General features: G+C 43.8%; 1 protein-coding gene across 3 annotated transcripts in view; it reads right to left on the bottom strand.

Moving 5' to 3' along the window:
* Positions 1-25,318, bottom strand: part of PCGF6 (polycomb group ring finger 6) — a 49,726-nt gene extending 24,408 nt beyond the window's left edge. The window contains exons 1-8 of one of the 3 annotated variants that reach the window (XR_002524422.2): positions 24,865-25,234; positions 23,102-23,201; positions 22,915-23,011; positions 21,610-21,665; positions 21,453-21,534; positions 18,973-19,081; positions 9,317-9,344; positions 763-861 (exon numbers count right to left, since the gene is read on the bottom strand). Coding sequence is in view for 2 of the 3 variants with exons in the window: in XM_003904207.3 (XP_003904256.2) it covers positions 763-861; positions 9,317-9,344; positions 18,973-19,081; positions 21,453-21,512; positions 21,610-21,665; positions 22,915-23,011; positions 23,102-23,201; positions 24,865-25,224 (909 nt within the window). In the remaining variant the exon portion in view is untranslated. Of the gene's footprint in view, positions 1-762; positions 862-9,316; positions 9,345-18,972; positions 19,082-21,452; positions 21,535-21,609; positions 21,666-22,914; positions 23,012-23,101; positions 23,202-24,864 lie in introns of all 3 variants that reach the window. The other 2 variants (XM_003904207.3, XM_009215284.2) reach the window with 2 other exon arrangements.
* Between the last annotated feature and the right edge of the window lie 1,672 nt (positions 25,319-26,990).

Raw genomic sequence — 26,990 nt, 5'->3', positions numbered from 1 at the left:
CTCGTGATCTGCCCACCTCAGCCTCCCAAAGTGCTGGGATTACAGGCGTGAGCCACTGTGCCTGGTCGAGCTTGCTTGTTATACTTGAACAACTAATAAATGCAAGGATGTCCTATGAAGAAAAGTGGATGATAAGCAATATTTTTCTCTACTACCAAAATGGAAAGAGTTGGAACTGAAGACTCTAATATTTCTCCTATCTTCAGCTTTTCTCTGATACTAATAGATTGCCATCAGTGGCAGTAGGAAATGGATACTAGCCTGGCACAGTGGCTAACTCCTATAATCCTAGTGCTTTGGGAAGCTGAGGCAGGAGGATTACTTGAGGCTCGCAGTTTGAGACCAGCCTGGACAACATAGCAAGACCACAACTCTTAAAAAAAAAAAAAATAAGATGGGCATGGTGGCATGTGCCTCTAGTCCTAACTACTCAGGAGGTTGAGACAGGAGGCAGGACAAACCAAGCCCAGGAAAACCTCAACGTTGCAGTGAGCCATGATTGTGTCGATGTACTTCAGCCTGGGCAACAGAAACAGACTGTCTCAAAAAAAGAAAAAAAAAAAAAAAAAGAAATGGACAGTAAATCAAATGTGATTAGAGCTGGAGGCATGAATCACTATGTATCGATATTCAGTTAGCATTAACAATGTCTACAACATCACAAAACAAAAATAATTGCATGAAATCCTAGCGAGTTATTTCTTCAGTGTGCTAAAGGTAATCTCACAACTTTACCTATTCTTTTACATATAAGTACTGTACCTGACAAGCTGGATCAAGACCCATTTTTCTTCTGAGGAATTTTTCTACATGCCCAATAGTTGCTTCTCCTGAAACTCGAACAAACTTCTTTTCCAATGGCTACAAAAATAGATAGATAAAACTATTTTTAGGTTAAATATACCTGTACATGCGTGAGATGTATGTATATATATGTAATGTGTAAACATTAAAGAAAATTTTACAGCAAAGATGATGCAATAGACTCTTGAAAAGACTTACTATGAAGCAAGTTAGTATACATATCAGAGAAAAAAAATGGAAATTCTGCTTAGCTTTCCCTTTCTGAAAAGTATGTCAACAATTTTTCTAAATAGGCTTGGTTTATTTTAATGTTTCATTGAAAAAACAAAACTCAGAGTAAAATGTATTCATTCATTTCACGTACTGAACTTACACTTCAAAGACACAGAGAAAACACCCAATACCAAATGTCTAAAACAACTTCGAGGCTGGGCATGGTGGCTCACGCCTGCAATCCCAGCACTTTGGGAGGCAGAGGCATGCAGATCATTTGAGGTTAGGAGTTCGAGACCAGCCTGGCCACCATGGTGAAACCCCATCTCTACCAAAAAAATGCAAAAAAAATTAGCCGGGTGTGGTGGCATGCACCTGTAATCCCAGCTATTCAGGAGGCTGAGGCAGGAAAATCATTTGAACCTGGGAGGTGGAGGTTGCAGTGAGCTGAAATCACACCACTGCACTCCAGCCTGGGCGACAGAGCAAGACTCCATTTCAAAATAAATGTATAATTAAATAAATAAAACAACTTTGTTTCTTCAACATAAAAACTACAAGGGGCTAGGTGAGGTGGCTCACGCCTGTAATCCCAGCACTTTGGGAGACCGAGGAGGGTGGATCACCCGAGGTCAGGAGTTCCAGACCAGCCTGACCAACATGGAGAAACCCTGTCTCTACTAAAAATACAAAATTAGCCAGGCATGGTGATGCATGCCTATAATCCCAGCTGAGGCAGGAGAATCACTTGAACCTGGGAGGCAGAGGTTGTGGTGAGCCAAGATCGTGCCGTTGTACTTCAGTCTAGGCAACAAGAGCAGAACTCCGTCTAAAAAAAAAAAAAAACCAAAAAACAAACAGAAACAAAAACAAAAAACTGCGAGGAAGAAAAAACAAGATGGAGAAGGAATGGCGAGACTAAAAAACATTAAGAGGTGTAAATGACAAACACATTAACCAATTACAATGTATGGACCTTACTGAATCCTGATTGAAAAACTATCAAACTATTTTCATGGGATAATGTAGGAAATTTAAATAGTGCATGAATATTTCATCAAGGGATTATCTGTAGTATCATTATTATGTTGCCATAAACAGATACTTAACATGAATTTATAATTATTGGAGTGGTGTGTACATGGGGAGTTCATTATACTATTCTGCCTACTTTTGTGTAAGTTAAAAAAGTTTCATAATAAAGGGATTTCTTTTTCCTTTTTTTTTTCTTTTTTGAGATGGAGTCTCGCTATGTCGCCCAGGCTGGAGTGCAGTGGCGCAATCTCAGCTCACTGCTAGCTCCGCCTCCCAGGTTCACACCATTCTCCTGCCTGTCTCCCGAGTAGCTGGGACTACAGGCGTGCACCACCACGGCCAGCTAATTTTTTTTTTTTTTTTTTTAGTAGAGACGGGGTTTCACTGTTAGCCAGGATGGTCTCAATCTCCTGACCTTGTGATCCGCCCACCTTGGCCTCCCAAAGTGCTGGGATTACAGGTGTGAGCCACCAGGCCCGGCCATTAATTTAATTTAATTTAATTTAATTTATTAAATTAAATAAATAAAAATGTATTTATTTATTTCACTTTTTATTTTGAGTGAAAAATAAAAAGATCACTATCTAGACATATGTGGTTGGAATGTGGGACACAACAGTTTGAGGTGTAGGAAGTGATAAGTAGATGACAGAGTTTGAAAATAAAAATTAATGCCTACCTAGCTCCCATCTCTCTGAGACAACTAAGGATGCTACGACCTCATGCAAATGAAAAGCTGAAGTAATCAGAACTAAACAGTCCCTTTCAGGAAAAGTACAAAGTGTTTTTCTAGGACTTACAGACTGGGAGCCTAGAATGGCTACCCAGGGAACCAAGGCACACATTTGTTCCATGTTACAGCACTCAGCTTTCCTATCTGTAGAGTAGTTTGTTCTTAAGAACTTTCCTGGCCGGGCGCGGTGGCTCAAGCCTGTAATCCCAGCACTTTGGGAGGCCGAGACGGGCGGATCATGAGGTCAGGAGATCGAGACCATCCTGGCTAATACGGTGAAACCCCGTCTCTACTAAAAAACACAAAAAACTAGCCGGGCGAAGTGGCGGGTGCCTGTAGTCCCAGCTACTCGGGAGGCTGAGGCAGGAGAATGGCGTGAACCTGAGAGGAGGAGCTTGCAGTGAGCTGAGATCCGGCCACTGCACTCCAGCCTGGGTGACAGAGCAAGACTCCGTCTCAAAAAAAAAAAAAAGAACTTTCCTGACTAAAACTCATAGAGTATATATTAGATAGGTATTTTATTTTTCTAGGTGTCTTGGGCTTGCTTGTTATACTTGAGCAACTGATAAATGGTCTGCCCATTATTACCACAGTACAGCATATAGAATAGATGTTGAGCGTAGGCACTCTAGGCACAGACTACCTGGGCTCAAACTTCCTAGTTCTGAGTAGCTGGGACTACAGGCGCCCGCCACCGCGCCCGGCTAATTTTTTGTATTTTTAGTAGAGACAGGGTTTCACCATGGTCTCAATCTCCTGACCTTGTGATCCGCCCGCCTCGGCCTCCCAAAGTGCTGGGATTACAAGCGTGAGCCACCGCGCCCGGCCTGGTTCGGCCATTTTCTAATAGTGAGTCTTTGGGCAAGTTCCTGAACTTGTCTGCGTCTCTATTTGTAAAATAGATAAAAATAGCACCTGCTTCATACAATTATTATGAAAATAAGTTAATGTATGTAAATAACTAATAAAAATACCTGTCACATAGTAAGCACTGAAGAGTTGTTAGTGTTGTAAGCCATTTGTCTCTAAGATTATTTGTATCATTTTGCTCTTTATGTAAAGGATTTTAACTTTGTTTTCTGTTTTTGAGATGGAGTCTTGCTCTGTCACCCAGGCTGGAGTGCAGTGGCGCGATCGTGGCTCACTGCAACCTCTGCCTTCCAGGTTCAAGCGATTCTCCTGCCTCAGCCTCCCAAGTAGCTGGGACGACATGCGTGTGCCATCACGCTAATTTTTGTATTTTTAGAAACGGGGTTTCACCATGTTAGCCAGGATGGTCTCGATCTCCTGACCTCATGATCCGCCCACCTCGGCCTCCCAAAGTGCTGGGAATACAGGCGTGAGCCACTGCGCCTGACAGATTTTAGCTTTTGAGACGGAGTCTCACTGTCACCCAGGCTGGAGTGCAGTGGTGCAATCTCGGCTCACTGCAACCTCTGCCTCTTGGGTTCAAGTGATTCTCCTATCTCAGCCTCCCAAGTAGCTGGGACTACAGGCACCTGCCACCACGTCTGGCTAATTTTATATTTTTAGTAGAGATGGGGTTTAATCATATTGGTCAGGCTGGTCTCAAACTCCTGACCTCAGGTGATCCACCTGCCTTGGCCTCCCAAAGTGCTGGGATTACAGGCATGAGCCACCGCACCCGGCCCCAATTTCTTAAACCCAGTAGAAAATGATTTTATTGTTTTATAGGGCTGTCATTACTAAAAGAGAAAACTAAAACAAAATTTTCTTTTTCTTTTTTTTTTTTTTGAGACAGAGTCTCGCTCTGTCGCCCAGGCTGGAGTGCAGTGGCCAGATCTCAGCTCACTGCAAGCTCCGCCTCCCAGGTTCACGCCATTCTCCTGCCTCAGCGTCCCGAGTAGCTGGGACTACAGGCGCCCGCCACCTCGCCCGGCTAGTTTTTTGTATTTTTTTTAGTAGAGACGGGGTTTCACCGTGTTAGCCAGGATGGTCTCGATCTCCTGACCTCGTGATCCACCCATCTCGGCCTCCCAAAGTGCTGGGATTACAGGCTTGAGCCACCGCGCCCGGCCTAAAACAAAATTTTCATGAAAAAAATGTAACCAGTGATGGGCTCAAACAAAAATTCTAACATAAGCATATACATATATATGTTTTTGAGATGGAGTTTCCCTCTTGTTGCCCAGGCTGGAGTGGAATCACGGGGTCTTGGCTCACTGCTACCTCTGCCTCCCGGGTTCAAGCGATTCTCCTGCCACAGCCTCCCAAGTGGCTGGGATTATAGGCGCGAGCCACCACACTAATTTTTGTATTCTCAGTAGAGACAGGGTTTCACCATGTTGGGCAGGCTGGTTTCAAACTCCTGACCTCAGGTGATCTGCCCACCTAGGCCTCCCAAAGTGCTGGGATTATAGGTGTGAGCCACCGTGCCCAGTCAGTTTTTTTGTTGTTTGTTGTTGAGACAGAGTCTCGCTCTGTCACCCGGGCTGGAGTGCAGTGGCGCGATCTTGGCTCACTGCAAACTGCCTCCTGAGTTCACGCAATTCTCCTGCCTCAGCCTCCCAAGTAGCTGGGACTACAGGCGCCTGCCACCATGCCCGGCTAATATAGTAGAGACGGGGTTTCATCATGTTAGTCAGGATGGTCTCTATCTCCTGGCCTCGTGATCCGCCTGCTTCAGCCTCCCAAAGTGCTGGGATTACAGGTGTGAGCCACGGTGCCCGGCCTGTTTTTTTGTTTGTTTGTTTTGAGATGAAGTTTTGCTCTATTGCCCAGGCTGGAGTGCAGTGGCGCAATCTCAGCTCACCGCAGCCTCTGCCTCCAGGGTTCAAGCAATTCTCCTGCCACAGCCTCCTGAGTACCTGGGATTACAGGCATGCATCACTATACCAGGCTAATTTTTGTATTTTCAGTGGAGACAGGGTTTCCCCATGTTGCCCAGGCTGGTCTCAACTCCTAACTTCAAGTGATTCTCCTGTCGTGGTCTCCTAAAGTGCTGGGATTACAGGTGTTAGCCACCACACCTGGCCAAGCATATATTGTTTCAACCAGATACATTTTTATATCCCCAAAATGTTTACACCAAGCAAATTACAAACAATGCTTCTATTCAAAGTTTCTACTGAATCTTGGCTTACGTATTTAAAAATATCAACAGCTTTATTGAGATGTAAATTCACATACCATTAAATTTACCCTTTAAAAGTGTACAATTAAACGGATTTTAGTACATCTACAAAATTTTGCAACCATCACTGCTATGTAATTTCAGAATATTTTCATTACCCTAAAAAGAAGCCTGGCTGGGCAAGATGGCTCACGCCTGTAAATCCCAGCACTTTGGGAGACTGAGGCGGGTGGATCACCTGAGGTCAGGAGTTCGAGACCAGCCTGGCTAACATGGTGAAACTCCGTTTCTACTAAAAATACAAAAAATTAGCTGGGTGTAGTGGGGCACACTTGTAATCTCAGCTACTTGGGAGGCCGAGGCAGGAGAATTGCTTGAACCCAGGAGGCAGAGGTTGCAGTGAGCCCAGATTGTGCCATTTCACCCGAGTGGTTGACAGAGCAAGACTCCGTCTACAAAAAAAAAAAAAAAAAAAAAGAAACCTGTACCTCTTGGCAGTCACTCCCCATTCAGCCTCTTCCCCAAGTCTCTGCCAACCACTAATCTGTTTTCTGCTCCTGTGGATTTTCTTGTTCTGCACATTTCAGATAAATGAAATCATGTAATATATGGATGGCCTTTTGTGACTGGCTTCTTTTCCTTAGCATCATGTTTTCAATGTTTACCCATGTCAGACCATGTATCAGCACTTCGTTCCTTTTTACTGTCAAATAATACTCTATTATATGGAAACAGAACATTTTGTTTATCCATTCATCAGCGAATAGGTTATATACATTGTTTTCAATTTGGGGTTATTATAATGTTTTTTGAGATGGAGTTTCACTCTTTTGCCCAGGCTGGAGTGAAGTGACATGATCTCAGCTCACTTCGCCGAGTTTTCCACTCTCCCGGTTCAAGTGATTCTCTTGCCTCAGCCTCCCAAGTAGCTGGGCCTGGCTAATTTTTGTATTTTTAGTAGAGATAGGGTTGTGGCATGTTGGCCAGGCTAGTCTCGTACTCCTGACCTCAAGCAATCCACTCGCCTTGGGCTCCCAAAGCACTAGGATTACAGGCATGACCCAATGTCCCCAGCCCAATTTGGGGTTATTATTTAAAAAATTATATTTTTCAAATCAAATCCAAATAATGTGTATACAATGTAATTAACTTATATGTCCCTTGAGTTACTTTTATCAATAGGTTTCATCTGTAGGTTTATTCTTCATCTCTTTCCTTTTTAATTTATTTGCTGAAGAAACAGAATTGGTTGTCATGTAGTTTTCCACTATCTTGATCTGGCTTATTATATTCCTACAGTTCATTTAATATATCTCTCTCTTTTTTTTTTTGAGACGGAGTCTCGCTGTGTCGCCCAGGCTGGAGTGCAGTGGCACAATCTCGTCTCACTGCAAGCTCTGCCTCCCAGGTTCACGCCATTCTCCTGCCTCCACCTCCAGAGTAGCTGGGACTACAGGCGCCCGCCACCACGCCTGGCTAATTTTTTTTGAGGGTTTCACCGTGTTAGCCAGGATGGTCTCGATCTCCTGACCTCATGATCCGCCCACCTCGGCCTCCCAAAGTGCTGGGATTACAGGCATGAGCCACCGCGCCCAGCCTAATACATCTCTTTGTCCCCTGTATTTCTTGTAAATTAATAATTAAATCTAGAAGCATAATCACCTTCCTAAATGTTTTGGCAAGAACCCTTCAAGGTGGTATTGCTATCATGTTTTTTCATGTGTGAGAATCACAGCTATATATTCTGGGTTGCACATGTGTTTCTGAGGAAGCAGTAGACTAAAACTTTATCTCTTCTTTTTTTTTAAGACAGTCTTACTCTGTCACCTAGGCTAGAGTGCAGTGACACAATCACAGCTCACTGCAGCCTCAATCTCCTAGGTTCACGTGATCCTGCCACCTTAGCTTCCTGAGTAGCTGGAACTATAGGCCCATGCCATCATGCAGAGCTAACGTTTTTATTTTTTATAGAGACAGGGTATTCCTATGTTGCCCAGATTGGTCTCGAACTCCTGGCTCCAAGCAATCCTCCTACACTGGCCTCCCAAAGTACTGCGATTACAGATGTGAGCCAACGAACCTGGCCTAATATTTCAATTCATTCTCTAGTTCTTTCTTCATGAGGTTTTAAAATTCTGTTGGACTGACTACTGCAAGTTATTAGACAGACATCTTCAGGGAACACTGGTAGCATATATCCCTGTGCTTAAACCATACAAAAACCTATCTGCCACTATCCCACCCACCACATGGCTACGAGAATTTCCTAAAGCTAAACACCACCAGTTTGATGTTTTGCAACTTAGAAGAGGTTCAATGCTATCAAAAATCATGGGGATTTATGTTCAGATGTAGTGGCTCACACCTGTAATCCCAGCACTTTGGGAGACACAGGTAGGTGGGTCACCAGAGGTCAGGAGTTTGAGAATAGCCTGGCCAACATGGTGAAACACCGTCTCTACTAAAAATACAAAATTAGCCAGGTGTGGTGGTTCATGCCTATAATCCCAGCTACTCAGGAGGCTGAGGCTGGGTTCAAGAATCGCTTGAACCCAGAAGGCGGAAGTTGCAGTGAGCCGAGATTGCGCCACTGCACTCCAGCCTGGGCGACAGAGGAAGACTCCATATTAAAAAAAAAAAAAAAAAAAAAATTGTGGGGACTTAAAACTGCATTCCCTCTATCACATCAGTCTCTGAGACACATGTATAATATGCTTCATCCAGAGAATTACCTATCAATTCCTATGCTTTAATTCATGTCTCTGAGCTAGTGTGTTCATAAAACAGTACAGTATATCCAACTAGGTATAATTCACCTAATTTTCAGTACAGGCTCGACAAAGTCACTGAAAATCTGAACAGATCAAAGTCACCTATTCCTTGTATATTTACCTCCCAAGTAACTATAAGGTCTGATTTACCCCCTTTTTTAAAAGTTACCTTTTCCTTATGACTCGCATTATAGTAGTAACACTGTATACAATGGTACCTGTGATTTTGGAATCTTTAAATCAACTCTGAACTTAAATATGTTACAAAGGAGTTCATTCTTACCTCTAAAACTTCAGTGAATAATTGAAGTAACAAGTAGGGCAAGATAACTTGAGCAAAAAATGTTACATGCAAATAAAATTTTAAGCTCACATTTAACTCAAAATGCCAACTACGCAAAAAATGTTTTGAGACATTTTTTATCACTAAATTAACATAGCATTTGGATTTAGTTTTAAAAAGTATTCACTTAAGTTTCCTTAGACTACTGTTCTGAATGAACAAATTCCTACTTAATAACTTTTATTCATAAATCTATAAAATATTATTAAATGTACTTCATATTTAAATAACTTTATACAATCTCCATTTGGTCGCTAATGTGACTCGAATTTGTGTGCTACAGAGTCCTCTTGTGAAATGAATGAAAAAAAAAAGTAAAATACCTTAAAATGTCCCGTGCCTTCATTAGCACTGAAAAATGAGAGCAAAATTAATCAATATTTAATACTTTAAGCTATATGTTTAATCATAAAACAACATATATATTTGAGAAACATCAATTCATTGTAATTCTAAAACACGGTCACCTGAAGTTTTATGAAATAAACAAATGTAATTGTCATTTCTGCCACCTAGTGGTTAAGGCAAAGGCAGTTTTATGCAGTATTTTACACTACTTTCTATACTTAATTTTAGAAGTTAAAAGTATATTCTTTGTTATTTGATGGAAAATATGAGAATTTACTTATTTCTTCCAGCTTTATTAGGGGATAATAGACAAATTAAAATTGTGTATATCTATAGGTTTTAAGATGCATATATACCGTAAACTAATAAAATCAAGCAAATTAATATATTCATCAGCTCACATACTATTTTACTGTAGTGAGAACATTTAGGATCTACTCATCAATTTTCAAGTATATAATACATTATTAACTGTAGTCGTCATGATGTACAATAGATCTCCAGGAAAAAGTATATTCTTAAATATTAGATTCCCCCTCATCCTGCATTTAGCATCCTAACATTTTACAGCTTAAAGTCTGATTTCATGTTTGTTTTTCTTTTAATCATAATTAATGTGATTTTTCTCTCTATAGTAATGTTTACAATATAAAATTTCTTACAAGAAGGCTGCTCTGCTTCCTATTGCTTTTCTTGCAGAATAATTACCTGGACATAATTTTACTGTTTCCTTTTCACCTAGAAGCCTACAGATTTCTTGGTTAAATCAATTACTTTTAAGCCATGAGGGAGACAAGGGGATCTAACTTTTTGTTGAGAAAGTACTATGTGCCAGGCATTGAATTAGGTATTCATATATTGTGCATGTTTTTCATTTAGTTCTCACAATAGCCCTGCTAATCAGGTATTAGTACCCCTTTCTACAGACAAAAAAAAAATTAAGCTCACAGAGGTCATAACTTGCTTTGGGTCACACAGAGCTGGTAGGTAATAAAACTGAAATTCAAACTCAGGTGTGCCTAACATCAAAGCCAATATTCTTTCTTCCTTATGTTGTGAAGATTAGACAAGTTCACAACTGCATCATTTCCAAAGTATTCTTTTTCTTTCTTTCTTTTTTTTTTTTTTTTTAAAGACATAGGGTCTTGCTCTATCACCCAGGCAGGAGTGTAGTGGCTCACTGCAGCTTCAACCTTCTGAGCTTAAGTAAACTTCTTGCCTTAGCCGACCTGAGTAGCTGGGAGTACAGATATGTGCCACCATGCATGGCTAATTAAAAAAAAAAAAAAAAAAATTAAGAGATAGGGTCTCACTATGTTGGCCAGGCTGGTCTCAAAACTCCTGGCCTCAAGCCATCCTCCTGCCTTAGCCTCCCTGTGTACTGGAATTACAGGTGTGACCCACCACACCCAGACTCCAAAGCACTCCAGCCTGGGCAACAGAGCAAGACTCCGTCTCCAAAAAAAAAAAATTTAAAAAATAAATAAAAAGAAAAAAGTAAGAGAGATACAGAAATATATAATTTATATATTACAAATAAACCTATAAATGATTTATTTTATATATCAATATATAAATGTAAACTGTAAATCCGTAAATATACATATAAATATAAAATATACACATAAATAGAATGCTAAATTATCTTAGAGTTATAAAATAAAACATCCCATTCATTATAAGAATTATCTCTGTAGAATACACGGTACATGGGCATCAGCCTCTGCCTGAATATCAAAAGACAGCTTTTGATATTCAGCTTAACTGACAAGTCAGCAATTTCATTTGTGGGTGACTTTGTTAGAAATTGCTTGCTTGCGGCCGGATGTGGTGGGTCACGCCTGTAATTGCAGCACTCTGGGAGGCCGAGGTAGGTGGATCACATGAGCTCAGGAGTTTGAGACCTGCCTGGCCAACATAGTAAACCTCCGTCTCCACTAAAAATACAAAAATTAGCCAGGCATGTTGGCACATGCCTATAATCCTAGCTACTCGAGGGGCTGACGCAGGAGAATCACTTGAACCTGGGAGGCAGAGGTTGCAGTGAGCCGAGGTCGTGCCACTGCACTCCAGCCTGGATGACAGAGCCAGACTCCATCTCAAAAACACACAAAAAATTACTGGCTTCCACTTAATCAAACAGCTTCACCCAGTAACATATACCTAGTAGTCATAGTTTTGTTTTCTGATATTGTGAATCAGACCAATTTTTCTTTTACTTGGTAGCCCTTTAAAGATTTTAAACTAATTTGAGGGACTTACCATTGCTTTATTTCCAAATGAAATATTTTTGTTCCTTCTGCTACCACATAGGACATATTTTCAAACTTTTACCATTCTGGTTATACCTGTTTACCAATATATCTCTTAAAATATGGTATCCAGAGCTGAACACAATACTCAATACTAAGGCAGTATAGAGTGGCATACTACTCTCAGGTTTACTAAACATCACTGAGCTTAAAATGGCATTAAATTTTTGCTGTATCACACATCTCATAAAACCCCATTTTCTTTGGTATGCAGGTGTGTATGTATTATAGCACCATGGACCACTTAACTTTTATTTTTGAATGACCCTGCATTATTTTAGTAGTCATATTGATAATAATTTAGACTTAAGAATATCATATGTTGATTCTTACAACAGTCCTTTGAGTTGCTATTGTAACCTCCAGTTTAGAAATACAGAAACTGATGATCAGTTCAGAGAAGTCACATCCCAAGGGTTACCTACCCTGAGTTAGTCTTCAAAACCTATACTTTTTTGACATACCATGAGGTCTGTCTTGGGTTATTTCTTTTTATAATCTACACATAGAAACTATAGAACAAAAAGGATAAGAGACTATCTTAAGATCATAAAGCCGGGCACAGTGGCTCACGCCTGTAATCCCAGCACTTTGGGATGCCGAGGTGGGTGGATAACCTGAGGTCAGGAGTTTGAGACCAGCCTGACCAACAAGGAGAAACCGCATCACTACTAAAAATACAAAATTAGCTGAGCGTGGTAGTGCATGCCTGTAATCCCAGTTACCCGGGAGGCTGAGGCAGGAGAATTGCTTGAACCCAGGAGGCAGAGGTTGCAGTGAGCCGAGATCATGCCACTGCACTCCCGCCTTGACAACAAGGGCAAAACTCTGCCTCAAAAAAAAAAAAAAAAAAAAAAAAACGGTCAGGTGCAGTGGCTCACACCAGTAATCCCAGTACTTTGGAAGGCCAAGGCAGGTGGATCATGAGGTCAAGAGATGGAGACCATCCTGACTAACATGGTGAAACCCTGTCTCTACCAAAAATACAAAAACATTAGCCGGGCGTGGTGGCAGGCGCCTGTAGTACCAACTACTCTGGAAGCTGAGGCAGGAGAATGGCATGAACCCGGGAGGCGGAGCTTGCAGTGAGCCGAGATCATGCCTCCAGCCTGGGCAAGACAGCGAGACTCCACCTCAAAAAAGAAAAAAAAGACCATAAAACATGCATACTCTGTTGGGCGCAGTGGTTCACGCCTGTAATCCCAATACTTTGGGAGACCGAGGTGGGTAAATCACCTGAGGTCAGGAGTTCGAGACCAGCCTGGCCAACATGATGAAACTCCATCTCTACTAAAAATATAAAAACTTAACCAGGCATGGTGGCATGCACCTGTAATCCCAGCTACTCGGGAGGCTAAGGCAGGAGAATCGCTTAAACCCCAGAGGCAGAGGTTGCAGTGAGCCGAGATCACACCACTGCACTCCAGCCTGGGCAAAAAGAGTGAAACTCCGTCTCAAAAAAAAAAAAAAAGCAAGCGTACCCAATTTAGGGGAGAAATCTAATTTCATATTCCAGTAACTGAAAAATTAGTGCAGAGGCTGAACCCACCTCAATGTTTTTCCTCCTCCAAGTCAAGCAGAGTCAAGCACTGAACCAAATTTGCCTTTGTGCTTCCATCAGACTAAAACTCCCCTTGTCCTGTCATGAAAACAGTTTCCTACGGGTTACCCCCAATAGCCTAACTTTTGTGGTAACATAAATGCTTTTCCATGTAATAAAAAGTTAGGGTGCGGTGCAGTGGCTCACGCCTGTAATCCCATCACTTTGGGAGGCCTAGGTGGGTAGACTGCTTGAGCCAGGAGTTCAAGACCAGCTTGGGCAACATGGTAAAATATTAGCTGGGCATGATGGTGTGTGCCTATAGTCCAAGCTGCTCAGGAGGCTGAAACGAGAGGACTGCTTGAGTGTAGGAGGCAGAGGCTGCAGCAACCCAAGATCGCGCTACTGCAATCCAGCCTGGGCAGCAGAGAAAGACCCTGTCTCAAGGAAGAAAAAAAAAAGATAAAGGACCATATTATGAGGTATACTGAATACCCATCATAATCAACAATTTCTGAGATTCAATTTTTATTTACACAGCAGGACCTTAATATATACCTTATGAGGCCGGGTGCAGTGGCTCACGCCTGTAATCCCAGCACCCTGGGAGGCCGAGGCAGGCGGATCACGAGGTCAGGAGTTCGAGACCAGCCTGGCCAACATGGTGAAACCCCACCTCTACTAAAAATTCAAAAATTAGCTGGGCGTGGAGGAGGGCACCTGTAATCCCAGCTACTCGGAAGGTTGAGGTGGCAGAATTGATTGAAACCGGAAGGCGGAGGTTGCAGTGAGCTGAGATCACGCCACTGACCTCCAGCCTGGGCAACAAGAGCAAAATTCTGTCTGTCTCAAAACACACACACACACACACACACACACACACACACACCCCTTATGAGGCCGGGTGCAGTGGCTCACGCCTGTAACCCGAGCACTTTGGGAGGCTGAGGCAGGCGGATCATGAGGTCAAGAGTTCGAGACCAGTTCGAGACCAGCCTGGCTAACAGGGTGAAACCCTGCCTCTACCAAAAATACAAAAAAAAAAAAAAAATTAGTCAGGCATGGTGGTGTGGGCCTGTAATCCCAGCTACTTGGGAGGCTGAGGCAGGAGAACTGCTTGAACCCAGGAGGCAGAGGTTGCAGTGAGCCGAGATTGTGCTGCTACATTCCAGCCTGGGTGACAAAGCAATACTCTGTCTCGGGAGAAAATAAATAAATAAATAAATAAATAAATAAATAAATAAATAAATATATAAAATATATATACTTTACATAATATACCTTATGAATAAACAAAAGCAATTTATTCAAGGTTATAAAGCTAGAAAACAGCAGAGCTAGGACTTAAATCCAGACCTCCTATTCCAAGGTAGGGCTTTTTCCTCTATAGCAGGGAATGCGTTAATAATGGAACAACTTTGGTAATGGTAATGACTGCCTTGAGCATTGTGGTCAAGTCTCACTCAGGAAAGCCTGCTATGATTAATTATTGATTTCTGCTACAAGTAAAGAGAGAAGAAATGGTGGCACACCCATCACATGTTTACCATCGTTGTATTACAATATCTGACTTTTCAAAAAAGGTATAAAAAGTGGATCCAAGTTCTTGCTGTGGATTAGTGGAAAATGTTACATTTCTCCAAAATAATTTTTTTTGAGACAGAGTCTTGCTCTTGTCACCCAACCTGGAATGCAGTGGTGCAATCAAGGCTCACTGCAGCCTCAAACTCCCAGGCTCAGTCGATCCTCCCCATCAGCCTCCCTAGTAGAATGGACTACAGGTGCACGCCACCATGGCCAGTTAATTTTCTTTTCGTATTTTTTTGTAGAGACAGGGTTTTACCATGTTGCCCAGGTTGGTGTCCAGCTCCTGGACTCAAGCAGTCCTCCTACCTCTGCTTCCCAAAGTGCTAGTATTACAGACATGAGCCATCATGCCTGGCTCACAAAGTAATTTTTTAAAAATATAATTCCTTAAGTTAGGTGTGGTGGCTCACACCTGTAATCTCAGCACTTTGGGAGGCCAAGGTGGGCGGATCACCTGAGGTCAGGAGTTCAAGACCAGCCTGACTGACATGGCGAAACCCTGTCTCTACTAAAAATAGAAAATTAGCCGGGCATGGTGGCAGGCACCTGTAACCCCAGCTATTCGGGAAGCCGAGGCAAGAGAATCGCTTGAACCCGGAAGGTGGAGGTTGCGGTGAGCCGAGGCTGCGCTATTGCACTCCAGCAAGGGCAACAAGAGTGAAACTCCGTCTCAAAAAAAAAAAAAATCCTTTTAATTTTCTTTTTTCTTTTCTTTGAGACGGAGTTTCGCTCCTGTCGCCCCCAGGCTGGAGTGCAATGGTGCTATCTGGGCTCACCACAACCTCTGCCTCCCGAGTTCAAGTGATTCTCCTGCCTTGGCCTCCCAAATAGCTGGGACTAAAGGCGCGCACCACCATGCCTGGCTAATTTTTGTATCTTTTGTTTGTTTTTGTTTTTTCGAGACGAAGTTTGGCCCTTGTTGCCCAGGCTGGAGTGCAGTGGCGTGATCTCGGCTCACTGCAACCTCTGCCTCTTGGGTTCAAGTGATTCTCTTCCCTCAGCCCCCTGAATAGCTGGGATTACAGGTGCACGCCACCACATCCGGCTAATTTTTTTTTTTTTTTTTGTATTTTTAGTAAAGACAGGTTTCACCATGTTGGCCAGGCTGGTCTCCAACTCTTGACATCAAGTAATCTGCCCACCTCAGCCTCCCAGAGTGCTGGGATTACAGGCAAGAGCCACTGAGTCCGGCCAATTCTTTCTAATTTTCAAATTTTAATTAGCTAGTCATTAAAAGGTATTACTCCAGCCTTCTTTTGATTAGTATGAAAACAAAACAAAAGTCACACTGTCACATGTGTAAAAATTCAAACTCAATGGCAAGTAAGACTTTTCCCCATCCTAGAGTCATAGACTCCAGTGTCGCCTCCTAGGGACATTGCCATTAATATGTTCTTTTTTTTTTTTTTGTTCCAGCAGTGTCTTTCTCTGTCACCCACGCTGGAGTGCAGTGGCACAATCTCAGCTCACTGCAACCTCTGCCTCCCAATTCAAGCAATTCTCCTGCCTCAGCCTCCCAAGTAGCTGGAATCACAGGCGTGTGCCACCACATCTAGCTAATTTTTTATGTTTTTGGTAGAAACAGTGTTTCACCATGTTGGCCAGGCTGGTCTCAAACTCCTAATCTCAAGTGATCCACCCACCTCGGCCTCCCCAAGTGCTGGGATTAAAAGAGTGAGCCACTGTGCCCGGACTTTTTTTTTTTTTCCCCAGAGTTTCACTCTCATTGTCCAGGCTGGAGTGCAATGACATGATCTTGGGTTACTGCAACCTCTGCCTCCCAGGTTCAAGTGATTCTCCCACCTCAACCTCCCAAGTAGCTGGGACTACAGGCACCCGCCACAACACCTGGCTCATTTTTGTATTTTTAGTAGAGACAGGGTTTCATCATGTTGGTCAGGGTGATCTTGAACTCCTGACCTTAGGTAATCTGCCCGCCCTGGCCTCCCAAAGTGCTGGAATTACAGGCATAAGCCACCATGCCCGGCCAATATGTTCTTATATGGCCTTTCAGGAATGGTCTGTGCACATAAAAAGTATACGTGTACGTGCGTATTTTCCACCATCCTCTTTTTAGAAAACTTAAGTAAGCACATGGTACGTGTGCTTGCCTTTCTGCACCTTGCTTTTCCCACTTAATACATCTTGGAGATTATTCCACATCATCACACACATTATTATATTAGTGCATATTCATGTATGGACATACCATTATTTAACCTACTCCCTTATAGAGATACAAACTGTAACACTCTTTAATAGTAGAAATTGCTGGATTAAAATTTGGAATTACATGATTTCTTCTAATTTTTCCAAAGGGATCTTTATGTCATTATCATGAACCACTACTATGGGCTTCTTGGGGACATAAGAAATGTCTCTTGCCTTTTAGGGGTTCTTAATATCAGTTGAGAGCACGAAGTGAATATACAAGGAGATAAATATGACAAAGCACACGCTAGATAATAAATGATACAAGCAGCCCAGAGTTATAAAGAGATGACTGAGAAGTAAAATAGTCAACAGTGATACATGAGAAATCTAGATTTTTCCAAGAAAGGCATTTTAGTTTACTGTGCCAGCCAGTTAAGCGTTTGAAAACTACGGTTTGATACATGCCAACTCTGGGACCATGACAGTCTGTTTAACATTGCTGCACTAAAATGGAGTACACCATATGCTACAGTGTATGAAAGAAGCAATTTATTCTAATTAGAAAAGTATCTAGCTGGGCACGGTGGCTCACTTCTGTAATCCAAACACTTTGGGAGGCTGAGGTGGGTGGATCACCTGAGGTCAGGAGACCAGCTTGGCCAACATGGCAAAACCCTGTCTCTACCAAAACTACAAAAATTAGCCAGGCGTGGTGGCATGTGCCTGCAGTCCCAGCTACTCGGGAGGCTGAGGCAGGAGAATCCCTTGAACCTGGGAGGCAGCGGGTGCAATGAGCTGAGATTGCGCCACTGAACTCCAGCCTAGGCGACAGAGTAAAATTCTGTCTCCAAAAAAAAAAGAAAGAAAGGTATCTAACTAATTTGGCAAAATCAACTAAAGTTGAAGAGGAACATACCCTAAGACTGAGTAAAACTACACTCGTGGAGAACTATCTATCTCACATATACACAGGAGATACATATGAATATGTTTACAGCAATATTGTTTACAATAGCAACAAGTAAATAAACCAGCAAATCTGGAAACAACCTAAATATTCAACAGAACAGGAAAAGACAAGAAATAATATATTCATTTTAATGGAATGCCAGATAATGGTAAAAATGAATGAACTAGAGCTATATATTTTAACAGGGATGAATCACACAATACTGAGTGAAAAGTATACCATTTCAAGTTTGGCAAAAACAATGCTACATACTGCTCAGGAATAGATATACAAGTGGCAACCACATGAAAAAAAAAAAAGGCATGGGAATGACAAACACTTTTTTTTGTTTTTGAGACAGAGTCTCACTCTGTCACCCAGACTGGAGTGCAGGGGCACGATCTTGAGTCACTTCAATCTCCACTGCCTGGTTTCAAATGATTCTCCTGCCTCAGCCTCCTGAATAGCTGGGATTATAGGCACCTGCCACCATGCCTGGCTAATTTTTGTATTTTTAGGAGAGAGAGGGTTTCACCATGTTGGTCAGGCTGGTCTTGAACTCCTGAACTCGTGATTCGTCCGCCTCAGCCTCCCAAAGTGCTGGGATTACAGGCGTAAGCCACCATGCCCAGTCTTTTTTTTTTGAGACAGAGTTTTGCTCTTGTTGCCTGGGCTGGAGTGCAATGGCATCATCTTGGCTCACTGCAACCTCTGCCTCCCAGGTTCAAGCTATTCTCCTGCCTCAGCCTCCCGAGTAGCTGGGATTACAGGTGCCCGCCACCATGCCCAGCTAATTTTTTTGTATTTTTAGTAGAGATGGGGTTTCGCCACGTTAGCCAGGCTGGTCTCAAACTCCTGACCTCAGGTGATCCACTTGCCTCAGCCTCCCAAAGTGCTGGGATTACAGGCGTAAGCCACTGCACCCGACCCTTTACACCTTTTTCTAATTATTTCTAATATTCAATTATTTCATAATTCTCAAAGGGGATGTCAGAAAAACTTGATTTTACCTGAATTCAGAACAATTTCCTGTTAGGACTTTTAATATTCTTTATTTTAAGTTAAAAGGCAGATTTTTAGGGTACTCACCCAATGAACTCCAGTAATAAAGACATATCAAGTTCTGGTGGAATACGAAACACTGATTCTAGGACTTTTTTAGATCTTCCTTTGCTTGAAGGGACTGGCTGTGGAACAGCTATTTAATAGTTAAACAAAAATGTTAATTAAGAATAAAAATGTCATAAATTGAGATCTTTGGAAAAATAACTACACAAGTATTGTAACTATGTTGGGTATTTAAAAGATCATAAAGCACTCAATCTCCCTGTCTTTAATGACATCAGCTAATCTGTCAAAGCCAGTGCAATGAGAGGCAAGCCTGGGGACCACTCCACAATGGAAGGCAAACATGTGGCTGGCTTATTAGGGCCGCAGAGAGAGCTCATCAGAACAGCAACATGTGTAGACAACCCTGCATAAGCACTACTATGTGCCAGGGCTCATACTTAGCACTTCACATGCATCATCTCATTCGTCCTTACTATAGTCCCATGATATAGGTACCAGTGCTACTCTTTTTTTCTTCCTTAACTAATAAAGAAACTGAGACGGCCAGTCACCATGGCTCATGCCTATAATCCCAATCCTTTGAGAGGCTGAGGTGGGGGGATCACCTGAGGTCAGGAGTTCGAGATCAGCCTGGCCAACATCGTGAAACCCCATCCCTACTAAAAATACAAAAATCAGCCAGGCATGGTGGCATGTGCCTGTAATTCCAGCTATTTGGGAAGCTGAGACAGGAGGATCGCTTGAGACTGGAAGGTGGAGGTTGTAGTGAGCCAAGATCATGCCATTGCATTCCAGCTTAGGCGACAAGAGCAAAACTCCGTCTCAAAAAAAAAAAAAAAAAAGAAACTGAGGCTTAGAGAGAATAAGCAATATGTGTAAGGTCACCCAGGTAACTAAGTCACAGAACCAGGATTTAGGCCAACCAAGGTGGTTCACCCCTGTAATCCCAGCACTTTGGGAGGCCGAGGTGGGTGGATCACCTGAAGTCAGGAGTTTGGAACCAGCCTGGTCAACATGGTGAAACCCCATCTCTACTAAAAATACAAAAAAAATTAGCCAGGTGTGGTGGCACATGCCTGTAATCCCAGCTACTCGGGAGGCTAAGGCAGGAGAATTGCTTGAACCTGGGAGGCAGAGGTTGCAGTAAGCCAAGATCACGCCACTGCACTCCAGCCTGTGCAGCAGACTGAGATTCCATCTCATTAAAAAAAAAAAAAAAAAGGCCGAGGCGCGGCGGATCACGAGATCAGGAGATCGAGACCATCCTGGTTAATACGGTGAAACCCCGTCTCTACTAAAAAGTACAAAAAACTAGCCGGGCGAGGTGGTGGGTGCCTGTAGTCCCAGCTACTTGGGAGGCTGAGGCAGGAGAATGGCGTGAACCCGGGAGGCGGAGCTTGCAGTGAGCTGAGATCTGGCCACTGCACTCCAGCCTGGTCGACAGAGCAAGACTCCGTCTCAAAAAAAAAAAAAAAAAAAGCCAGGCACGGGGGCTCACGCCTATAATCCCAGCACTTTGGGAGGCCAAGGTGGGCGGATCACCTGAGGTCAGGAGTTCAAGACCAGCCTGACCAACATGGAGAAACCTCGTCTCTATTAAAAATACAAAATTGGCCAGGCACGGTGGCTCAAGCCTGTAATTCCAGCACTTTGGGAGACCAAGGCGGGCAGATCACGAGGTCAACAGATTGAGACCATCCTGGCCAACAGGGTGAAACCCCATCTCTACTAAAAATACAAAAATTAGCTGGGCGTGGTGGCAGGCGCCTGTAGTTCCAGCTACTCAGGAGGCTGAGACAGGAGAATCGCTTGAGCCCAGAAGGCGGAGGTTGCAGTGAGCCGAGATCATGCCACTGCACTCCAGCCTGGTGACATCTCAAAAAATAATAATAAATAAAAATACAAAATTAGCCAGGTGTGGTGGCGCATGCCTGTAATCCCAGCTACTTGGGAGGCTGAGGCAGGAGAATTGCTTGAACCCGGAAGGCGGAGGTTGCGGTGAGCTGAGATCACGGCATTGCACTCCAGTCTGGCAACAAGAGCAAAACTCCATCTCAAAATAAAAAGAACCAGGATTTAAATCCAAATCTATTTGACATCCATTCCGTGACATTACATCATCATAAAAACTAACACTGGAACAGTTACTGTGTGCCAGGCACTGTTTTAAGTGCTTATATTACTCAATATATTTTTTTAAATGAAGTGGTATGATTATCACTATTTTGTAGATGAAGAAACAGACATTTAAGTATGTAACTGGCTTGGCTTAAGTTATACACCTCACAAAGTGGCAGGGCTAGGAACAAACTCAGAGAATCTAGCTCCACAGTCTGCAATCTCTAATTTTTATAAATAATTGGATTACATACAGAATTACCTTCAAAATCTCTCTGATCATATAACAAGCTAACCCCAAAAGGAACTTCAAAGGGCACATATTTTATTGTTAGTATTCTTTAATCTATAAGTACATTGTAGTATACACCCAAACTTACCAGGTTTAGGTACTTCTAGACCTCTTTCTTTATAGAAATCATGCATTTGCTTTTTTTCTCCTAAAAAATGATAAAACACAGACTAAATTACACTTAAAATGTAACTAGTAGAGTCAGAGATTCTGGGATTCACAACCATGTAATAAAAGAAACTTACTTTCCTCTAGATTGATCACTAATTTGTACACTATGTCTTGTAACTGTCGGTCCAACCTAATAAAAGGAAAGGATGGAGAATACCTCAGAATTCAGAAAAATGCATTTTGGTACAGAGTGAGTTAATTGTGTTTTCTCTTGAAAGCAGGTATCTTCTTTCTCAGAGGTGAGTTACTTTTAAGTAGAATTTACAGTTCCTAAAATATAACTCACTCAAGAAAACCTTAAGTAAATATATATAATCATAAGTATTCACAGATTCTTGAATGGGTAACTAAACTGTTTCATATGCGTTGATTTCTGTGTGTGTGTGTGACAAGGTCTCACTTTTGTCACCCAGGCTGGAGTGTAGTGGCTCAATCATGGCTCACTACAGCCTCTACTTTCTAGGCTTAAGTAGATTTTCCCATCTCAGCCTTCCAAATAGCTGGGACTAAAGGCGTGTGACACCACGCCTTGTTAATTTGATTTTATTCCCTTCATAAGAATATGAGTTGAGGGTAGAGACTGTATTTTGAACTTCTATCATCTGCAAAGCACTCCTGTGTGAAGGTAGTAAAGATCAGTAGTATATGTTGAATAAATAACAGTAATCTACTGTTAGTACTTTTCCTCTCTTAAGAAACTGAGTATGAACTGGAAATTTGATTAATAAGCCACAATGAATTATGACAAATGGGCTTTACTAAAGAGGCCAGTTGTTTCAGGAATTACTTCTAAAAAAACAGGATTTGGAATACCTATATACTGGAAATGAAAAGCCTAAATTAGCCTCATTAACCTGAATGACTGATGGGATTAAAATTCTCAGGAAAGAGGCCTGTGCCTCTTTTAAGTCCTCAGCAGATATTACAGTGCCTGGCACATAGTAAGTGCTCTATACATATTTCTTAAAAGAATATGTAGTTCCCTTTCAATTTTGAGAGAGGTTAAGAATTTTTTTTTGAGACATTCTCCTCACTCTGTTGCCCAGGCTGGAGTACAGTGGCACGATCTTGGCTCCTGCAACCTCTGTCTCCCAGGTTCAAGTGATTCTCCTGCTTCAACCTCCCAAGTAGCTGGGATTACAGGCATGTGCCACCACTCCTGGCTAATAGTGGAGATGGGGTTTCACCATGTTGGCCAGGTTGGTCTTGAACTCCTGACCTCAAGTGATCCACCCACCTCGGCCTCCCAAAGTGCTGGGATTATGGCGTTAGTCGCTGAGCCCATCCTGAGAGGTCAAGAATTTATTCCAACTATATAACTTCAACCTTTCAGAAAAAGTATATTTAAAATACAATTGTAACTTATATATTCTTCTTACCTTATGTTATAAAGAGGTTGTGTCTGATGTACTACTATATTGCATTTTGGACATCTGTTGCTGTAGTAAAAATGTCTTACAATGCAGCTTTTACAAACTGTTGAAAAAGAAAATGTTGAAGTCAGGATGCTTTGAAGACATTTAGAAAAACTGAAAAATTATTCAGAAATGTGACCAGTATGCTTACAGGTATGAAGACATTCTGTAATGGTAGTTGCATCTATTAAGTAGCCTTTGCAAATGGAACACAAGATGTATGGGGTCAGCTCAGAGAGATTAATCAGGCGCTGCAAATACAATGGAAACAGTTTTAAAATACAAGTCCTTGCCTTTTTCAAATTTTTTCTTTTTTTGAGACAGAGTCTCACTCTAGCCCAAGCTCATTGCAACCTCCGCCTCCTGGATTAAAGCGATTCTCCTGCCTCAGCCTCCCGAATAGAGGGGATTAGAAGCGCGCACAACCACGCCGGCTAATTTTTGTATTTTTAGTAGAGATGGGGTTTCACCATGTTGGCTAGGCTGGTCTCGAACCCCTGACCTCAGGTGATCCACCTGCCACAGCCTCCCGAAGTGCTAGGATTACAAGCGTGAGCCACCGCACTCAGTCCACCTTCCTCAGTCCACCTTCCTCAAAACCTTAAACCATAATCTCAAAATGTCATTGCAACATGGAAACATTTACCTCCAACCCATTAAAATACCGCTGAAAGTTACAGTAATAACACAATATAAATTATTGTTTCTTTCTTTTTTTTTTTTTGAGAGGGAGTCTGGCTCTGTCGCCCAGGCTGGAGTGCAGCGGCAGGATCTCGGCTCACTGCAACCTCTGCCTCCCGGATTCAAGTGATACTCCTACCTCAGCCTCTTGAGTAGCTGGGATTACAGGCGTGTGCCACCACGGCTGGCTACTTTTCGTCATTTTTAGTAGAGACGGCATTTCACCGTTTTGGTCAGGCTGAACTCCTGACCTCGAGATCCACCCGCCTCGGCCTCCCAAAGTGCTGGGATTATCGGCGTGAGCCACAGCGCCCAGCCAAATTACTGTTTCAAAAGGATCTTTACGCCGGGCGCGGTGGCTCATGCCTGTAATCGCAGCACTTTGGGAGGCTGAGACGGGCGGATCATGAGGTCAAGAGATCGAGACCATCCTGGCTATAACGGTGAAACCCCGTTTCTACTGTAGCCGGGCGTGGTGGCGGGCGCCTTGTAGTCCTAGCTACTCGAAAGGCTGAGGCAGGAGAATCGCAAGAACCTGGGAGGCGGAGGTTGCAGTGAGCCGAGATCGTGCCACTGCACTCCAGCCTGGGCGACAGAGCGAGACGCCGTCTCAAAAAAATAAAAAACAAAAAACAAAACAAAATTAAAAAAAGATCTTTGCTGCCCACTAAGCAGTAGCTTCAATAATTATTTACAGGACACGCTACGTGGCTCACGTGTGTAATCCTTTGGAAGGCCAGAGGGAGAATCGCTTGAACCCAGGAGTTTGAGAACAGCCCGGGAACATAGGGAGCCCTCCTCGCTAAAAAAAAAAAAAAAAAAAAAGTTTAATTAGCCCGGCGTGGTGGCGCGTGCTACTCCGGAGGCTGAGGCGGGAGGATCGCCTGAGGCCAGGAGTTGGAGGCTGCAGTGAGCCATGGTCGCGCCACTGCACTCCAGCCTGGGCGACCCTGTCTCAAAATAATTGTGATTATTAACAGAACGAATGAGTCGGACTCGCAGAGCCTAAGTGACCTGCAGGAACCTCACAAAATAAGCAGGTAAAGACCCGGGCCGGGCCGGAGGCCTGTCGGCGCCACACGCCTAGGCAGCCGGGGCCGGGATCGGGGGAGGTCGGCTCCAGTGCTCCGGGCGGCAGTGGCGCACTAGGATAGGGCCCACTCGGCCGACGACTCCCAGCTACGTCCCTGACGCCGCTTGAGCCCGGAGGGGTCGCGCGGGGGCTCTAAATACCTCCTCCTCGTCCTCCGAGTCCTGTCGGCCTCCCTCCAGCCTCAACGAGAAGTGACTCATGTCCTCCTCCTCCTCCTCTTCCTCCTCTTCCAGCTCCTCTTCTTCTTCCAACTCCTCGTCCTCGTCCTCGAAGCGGCCTCTGAAGCGGCCCAGGCTGCGCTCCGGCTCCAGCTCAGGGGGCCGAGAGCCGGAGCAGCCGGGAGCCCCAGTCTCAGACAGAGGCGCCGGTCCCTCCTCACCCGCTGCGGGTGCGGGGGTGAGGGCGGGCGGGGACGCAGGAGGCGGAGGCGGCAAGGCTGCAGCTACCTCGGCTTTGGCAGCGCCCACGTTGCCCGCGGTCACCACCGCGACCCCCTCCATAGTCAGGAAACACACCAGGCCAGACGAGGCCAGGCGAGGCGAGACGGCGGGAGAGCGCGGGAGTTCAGCTGGCCTCGGACGCCCCCACTGCGCAGGCGCGGCAGCCTGAGGGGCCCGCCGGGAAATGTGGTTTAGCGACCTTCACCTCCGCCGGGCGCAAACCCCACAGCTCCTAGGCAGGCAGCGGGGCGAGCGTGCCACACCTTAAAGGAATCTCACCAAATTTTCCCCTTGGAAGGGGACGCTCTCTTCGCCGCCTTTTAAAACCAACGAAATTGCTACTGTTCCAAGCAACAATATTCCGTTTGCATCATGTACTGAACTAGGTAGCATATGATGTTGCATTACAAATAATAATCATTTCCATCTGAGTACCAATTATGCATTTCTTCTGTGGCAAATCACCTCTATCCAAGATTATTTCCTTTAGGAAGTATGAAGTTCCTGTTCTGAAGTATGTACGTTTATTTATTTCAAGGAATTATATAGTGTATTGATACAAGATGAAATTCTAATCACTACTCAAACATCATCCATGTAACCCCCATCCCATAAAGCCCATTATATTGAATTCAAAAAACTTTTTTTTTTGAGACGTAGTTTCACTCTTCTCGCTCAGACTGGAGTGCAGTGGCGCTCACTGCAACCTCCGCCTCCCGGGTCCAAGCGATTCTCCTGCCTCAGGCTCCCAAACAGCTGGGCTACAGGCCCCCGCCACCACGCCCAGCTAACTTTTGTATTTTTAGTAGAGACAGGGTTTCACCATGTTGACCAGGCTGGTCTCAAACTTCTGACCTCAGGTGATCCACCCGCCTCGGCCTCCCAAAGGGTTGGGGTTACAGGCGTAAGCCAGCGCTCCAGGCTCAACAAACATTTATTGAGGGCCTATTGTAGCAGAAACTAAGACCCACCCAGGTACACCCCACCCCATTGCCCAGTTTTATTGAGAGGTTTGGAATTGACTTAACGTTATCCTTGCTAGTCCGGGCGCGGTGGCTCACGTCTGTAATCCCAGCACTTTGGGAGGCCGAGGCAGGCAGATCACGAGGTCAGGAGTTCAAGACCAGCCTGGCCAACATGGTGAAACCCCGTCTCTACTAAAAATACGAAAATTAGCTGGGCATGGTGGCACGTGCCTGTAATCCCAGCTACTTGGGAGGCTAAGGCAGAAGAATCGCTTGAGCCCGGGAGGCATAGGTTGCACTGAGCAGAGATCACGCCATTGCACTCCAGCCTGGGCTACAGAGCGAGATTCCGGCTCAAACAAAACAAAACAAACAAAAAACTCCCCAAAAAACCGTTATCCTTGCTAAGATAATGCCAGCTAATGTCACGATGCCTGCAAGCCAGATTCGGGAAGTCAAATGCTCCTAATCAAATAATGCCACATTTAAGAGCTGAATGTGACCAGGCGCAGTGGCTCCCACCTGTAATCCCAGCACTTTGGGAGGCCGAGGCAAGCGGATTACCTGAGGTCGGGAGTTAGAGACCAGCCTGACCAACATGGAGAAACCCCATCTCTACTAAAAATACAAAATTAACGGGGCATGGTGGCGCATGTCTGTAATCCCAGCTACTCGGGAGGCTGAGGCAGGAGAATCAGGAGGTGGAGGTTGCGGTGAGCCAAGATGGCACCACTGCACTCCAGCCTGGGCAACAAGAGCGAGACTCCATCTCAAAAAAAAAAAATAAATTTTAAAAATATGGCCAGGCGCAATGGCTCACGCCTGTAACCCCAGTACTTCGGAAGGCTGAGTTGGGTGGAT

Source organism: Papio anubis, chromosome 11 (assembly GCF_008728515.1).
Source record: "Papio anubis isolate 15944 chromosome 11, Panubis1.0, whole genome shotgun sequence".
Classification (NCBI taxonomy): Eukaryota; Metazoa; Chordata; class Mammalia; order Primates; family Cercopithecidae; genus Papio; species Papio anubis.
This window is presented reverse-complemented; position numbering and strand designations above follow the sequence as displayed.